Genomic DNA, 5,182 nt, shown 5'->3' with positions numbered 1-5,182 from the left:
AGAGACGGCAAGGAGGCGGCGAGAAAATGTTAGGGCAAGAGGCGGAGAGAAAACGTTAGGGCAAGGCAAGAGGCGGAGAGAAAATTCGAGCCGAGCAGGGAGAGAAAAAAAACAAAATGGAAAGTCTTTGACGTGTCACTTTCCACGCAGGAAGTCACGTCATTCGAGATCCAAATTCGAGAGACAAATTCGAGCAGCGTATCATTTCTCTTTTTTCTAATAATAATACTATGTCACCAACACGAAGAATATTATTCCTTTAACTATTTATATGATAAACACTTCTACAACCCACTTGTTTTTTTGTACAATGATTTACTGACCTTTTGTAAAGCAAATTATGAAATCTAATTGTTATGCTCGAGTAACCTAAAGCTATATTACCATTTGGAATCTGAAATAAAGTAGAAATAATAGTTATTTGATCATCACCTCAGCACGATAGAAATTTATACAAGTTCTTACAAGCTTTTATGATCAACATTATCACAAATATGATAATCATATAGATAACAATCACAATATAATTGTTATATAAATAACATAAGTAATTATAACAGCAAATATTACTTGCATGATAAATGCTTGTTGATTGAAATCAATTGGTATGCTAGCTAATTGGTTCCTATGCTGTTTTTTTTAAGAAAAAAAAATTTGTCATCAATGCTCAATTCATAAATTTGCTAAATTCTTGGGCAGTGTGCATCACATCAGAACTGCTAGGAGTTAGGACATGCACTGTGTTTTTTTATCTGCTTGGTTTCCTAAAATACGCAGATTATGATATTTTAATTTCAGAATTTTCAAGTTACAAAATCAAGAAAAGACAATATGAGAAAGCGCATTCAATCTACCGATTAGCATGTAGTTTAAATAGGTAGTACCCTGGATTTTGACACATACATCTTCATATATTCTGGTCTTAAGGCCCTGCGCCCTTCTCAAACTTGGTGTACTACATAGTTTATAAATTTGTAATAAAATAAAGTATTCGGTAAACTAAGCTTGTTTGTATCTGTATCTAATTTGTTGGGCAATCCAAATTAATACATTAAGTACTTTTTAACACAGACAGCAATAAACTTGAACAAAATCCATTCTATCACTATGCAACCTTTTAATGAGAAACGTTTCCAGACTGTTATAATCCAGATTCACGATTTGTTTATGTTGGATGGTTGAGAAATTAGATCTAGATGTTATGACGATATATTCTGTATGTGTTTGCTTTAGCCCACGTTTAAATAATGAATAATCTATGTGCCTCAAGTTGATGATCTTCATCTTTCTTTTACTTGAATATATGACAACGTACCTGAATGGAATCTGATTCATCAAGGGCGTTGCCTTTGTAATATATTTAATGAATTGGAATAAGTTTTGGGGGTTGGGTGGGGTTAGGGAAACAGAAAGAGCATTTCTTAACTGCCCACGATTAAAGCATATCCAATCCCTTAATTTTCTAGTTCTTGAATCTTTCTAATTAACACATGCAGCTTATATAATAAGTGTATATAGATATATATATGTGAATCACTTAGCTTGCTGCTGCAGATCCATCATGGTTCTTCTCCTTATAAATCACGTAGCACACCGTCCGACTTGGATACCGCATGCCACGATGCCAAGCTTGGGATTCGCAAAATATCCTTCCACTTTAGGCAAATCAAATCTCAGGATCGACCGAGATAAGCTAACGCCACCGATTGCAGGTCCTCCATGTCAAGGTACGCGGCCGCCCTCCAACTGCTGCCTTCCACTTCCGCCATGGAGCAGTTGGACGATCCCTCCTCCTCCCTCCCGGAGGAGACGTACTCCTGCGAGGAGTTGGCGCAGTTGGGATCGGGCGAGTTCCTGGCTTGATGGCCATCTCCGGTTTGGAAGAGGAAGGGCGGAAACTTGTCCACAAGACTGCCGCCTTGAGGCGTAGTAGTTTGGTCGATCCCTCGAGCAGCTGCTTGGGACTTGAGAGAGAGCAGTTGAGTTTGCAGATGGACGACCTACCGATTAATCATTCAACAGGTTGAAACATAAATTGATGGATTACTCAGAGAACACGCGTGCATGTATATGCATACTTGTTGTTGTAGCGCGAAGATGTGGGCGATGCAACCGTAGACGGGGTCTTGAAGCCTCGCCTGGGCTTCGTAGGCCATGGTAACGGCGGCCTCGGAGCGGTCGGCGACGGGGACGTGCAGGAGGAGCTTGGAAAAGTTGCTGGCCCCGAAGACCTTGTGGATGGCGGCGAAGTGGGCTGCGCCTTGCTCGTGGCAGAAGTAGGGGGCGAAGACGCAGCCCCGAACGCACTTGCGCCTCAGGAACTTGCAAGCTCCGCACGGCGAACCTAAACCCGTCATGGTTTCTCTCGCTAATCAATCAGTGCTCCTCCTCCGTCCGTGGTTATAAACACTAGAAGGAGGGAGAGGAGGGGATGGTGTTTTGGTGGATATATACATAAAGAAAGGCGCCGGTCCGGATAATGGCCGACAACTTCCGTTGTTTATTGGCAGCGCAGTGCACTCCCTTTCGCCTCGCTTCCTATTTTATTCGTATGTCAATTCAAGAGGACGGAGAAGGGATTGAATTAGCACAAATACTGGAAACCCGCCTGTCCTTCTCGCCGTTGCTTTAATCCTCAATGATTTACGTGTAATTGCTGTGCTGCCTTGGCCCATCTTGTTGTGATAACAACGAGCAGCTTTCATGGGATGAGCTAAGCACTTAATTAAGTTATAATATCAAATATAATATAGTCGTATTATTATGTAATTTCTTTTATAATTATAGTCTTTGTTATATATATATTATAAATAGGACTTACATAAAATTGAAAGCGTACTTTTAATTATTCAGAATGTCGAAAGAATATCTCTCTTGACTTTAGTAATTCGATATCCGAAATACTATAGGATCAGGATCACTATCACAGAGTATCCCTAAATACTATAGATCTTAATATCACTACTAGAGAGGTAATTAAGTAGCGGTTTCTTTTTTTCACCGGCAATTTTCTAAATCGCATAGCTCTTTATGAGTTTTATCCATATATCAAGTAGGTGTTTTGGGATTGTCCAAATTAAGTAGCTTCAAGTGGGTTCATTTTTCAATTTACTCTTCCCAAAAATCGACGGTGTACATGGTCATTGTTGACCGTTCTAAGCATGAAAAATACAGAAATATGAAAACGGTAAACATTTATATATAGTGATCTCCCGCAGATCCACAATCGATGACAGAATATAATCTTCGGATTTACTGTCAAAAGAGCGATCACGAACAAAATCGAAAAGCTCTTCATGGTTCACAAACCAAATCTCTCTTTCGAGATTAGACAAACCAATCTTGAATGTTCTTTATGTCTCTTTCAATCTTGTGCACATGGACGAACCTTACACAGAGACCTTTCATATGGGACGAACTCATTCTCTTTGACTTTGCACAAAACTCGCACATAGCAAGTCCCCTCTTCCTTTCTCTCTCGTGCTCTTTTTTTTTCACCTTTTCTCAATTGCCTTGGACGCTTATTTTATAGAGGAAGATGACTCTTCATCTTCCTCTATCTCCAAAATACTATAGATCTTAATATCACTGCTAGAGAGGTAAGTAGTGGTTTCTTTTTTTCTCCGGCAATTTTCCAAATCGCATAGCTCTTTATGAGTTTTTATCCATATCATGTAGGTGTTTTGGGATTGTCCAAATTACGTAGCTTCATATGGGTTCATTTTCTAATTTACCCTTCCCAAAAATTGATAGTGTGCATGGTCACGTGATCATCCGAAGTAGGGATATTGTTTAAACGACAGTCTGAGACATCTCACTATTACGAAGCCACAAGTACACGACCACATCGTTAGTAATAAAAAGATATTAAACCACAGAGACTGTTGATTAAACACTAGAGATTTTGTAAGGTAAATTATCTAAACGATCGAAGGTTGGTTTAACGCTGGTGAGCAAGAGATTGAGAGGAGAGAGAGAGAAAGAGAAGAGCTGGTTGAGGGATGTTGAATATGTCCGAATGGAGAAGAGGTGGAAGAGGATAAAGCTTCATTGTGAATGAGATTTTAGTTTCATATTGGGAGCTTCAAGGTTTGTTGATTAGTTTATATTGATTTACATGCATTGAGGATGTAAACAAATGCATTGGGGCGAATATTAATAAGGAAATTTTCCAAAATTTTTGGAAATTTTTCGGGAATTTTTCGGAGCTCGTATGGACGAGTTAACGGGAACAAGTACGGGGTTCGAAAAAGTCTGTTTAGGCTACCCGATTTAAGCGAGGAAAAGATTATATTTATATATCCTTTTCCTTTTTATTTCTTTTATTTCTTTTCCTTTGCTTTTGTCGCCGAACCCGAGCCGTCCCCACACCCCTTCCTTCTTCTCCCCGACGCCGCCGCGCGCCTTCTCCTTCGGTGCCCTAACCGCCGACGGCGGTTTCCTCGCCGACGCTTTAAATCTCTCGGCAATTTCTTCTCCTCCTCTTCATTCTTCTTCCCGAGCTCTGCCCTAACCCTGGAGTCCGCCGCAAGGAGTAGCGCCGACACTTCTTCCTCGCGCCAAGCAGCGTCGACCCGAGCCCTAGGTGCCGCCGTCGCCGTGCCCTAGCACCGCCGCCGACACATCTCCTCTCCTCTTACCGCCGGCCACAGCCCCGAGCAGTGACGACCAAGTTGACAGCCTCACTGCCCAAGTGCTGCCGATCTTCCCTTGTGCCCTAGCACTATCGCCGGCACAATGTGTGCATCCCAGCCATCGCCGCACCTCTGCATTCCGGCCACCAGGTTCTGCCGAGCCTTCTTCCCCATCGGTTGATTGTTGACGCTGTGCCTTGGTTCATTTCTTCACTGCCGGCTTCTTCTTCCATCAGCCACCGACAGAGAGGGAATGAGGAAGCAACAGGCAGTCACCTTCTAGTGGTGGACAGCCCAATTCGGCCACAAGTCTTGATCCAGCAGCAACAAGGTAAGGATTTGGTGATTCTAGGTAGCTGTCAGTGGAAGTTTTTATAAGGTTGTAAGCTTTGCGTAACAATTGTGAGGGTTGCTTGTTTTTGTTTACAGCAGCAAAACAACCCTTCTTCGGTAGGAACTATCTGGCTGTGAGTTTGAGGTAAGATTTAGGGTTTTGGACTTTGTTGTAGATGTTTGCTAGTTGTGTTGGCATTATATGTTAATTTGGA

General features: G+C 41.7%; 1 protein-coding gene across 2 annotated transcripts; it reads right to left on the bottom strand.

The window, feature by feature from the left end:
* Positions 1 to 1,316: 1,316 nt before the first annotated feature.
* LOC121985328 (LOB domain-containing protein CRL1-like) lies at positions 1,317 to 2,414 on the bottom strand. 2 transcript variants are annotated; one of them, XM_042538702.1, is made up of 2 exons: positions 2,079 to 2,414; positions 1,317 to 2,000 (listed from the first exon to the last, which is right to left on the bottom strand). In XM_042538702.1, the coding sequence occupies exons 1-2, from the start codon at positions 2,355 to 2,357 to the stop codon at positions 1,674 to 1,676; spliced, it is 606 nt and encodes a 201-aa protein (XP_042394636.1). In that variant the 5' UTR covers positions 2,358 to 2,414; the 3' UTR covers positions 1,317 to 1,673. The 2 variants fall into 2 exon arrangements, with proteins under 2 accessions (XP_042394636.1, XP_042394637.1); XM_042538703.1 differs by having other exon boundaries at positions 1,317 to 1,964.
* Between the last annotated feature and the right edge of the window lie 2,768 nt (positions 2,415 to 5,182).

The sequence above is a fragment of the Zingiber officinale genome, chromosome 5B (assembly GCF_018446385.1).
Source record: "Zingiber officinale cultivar Zhangliang chromosome 5B, Zo_v1.1, whole genome shotgun sequence".
NCBI lineage: Eukaryota > Viridiplantae > Streptophyta > Magnoliopsida > Zingiberales > Zingiberaceae > Zingiber > Zingiber officinale.
The sequence above is the reverse complement of the archived record's forward strand: the minus strand, read 5'-3'. Positions and strand labels throughout refer to the sequence as shown.

What these genes read in the sequence shown, in the direction of transcription:
- LOC121985328 (XM_042538702.1), bottom strand. Translation starts at nt 2,357, where the DNA reads ATGACGGGTTTAGGTTCGCCGTGCGGAGCTTGCAAGTTCCTGAGGCGC. An exon ending in TCTTCGCGCTACAACAACAA is followed by an intron (nt 2,001 to 2,078) that starts GTATGCATATAC and finishes ATTAATCGGTAG; the next exon opens with GTCGTCCATCTGCAAACTCA.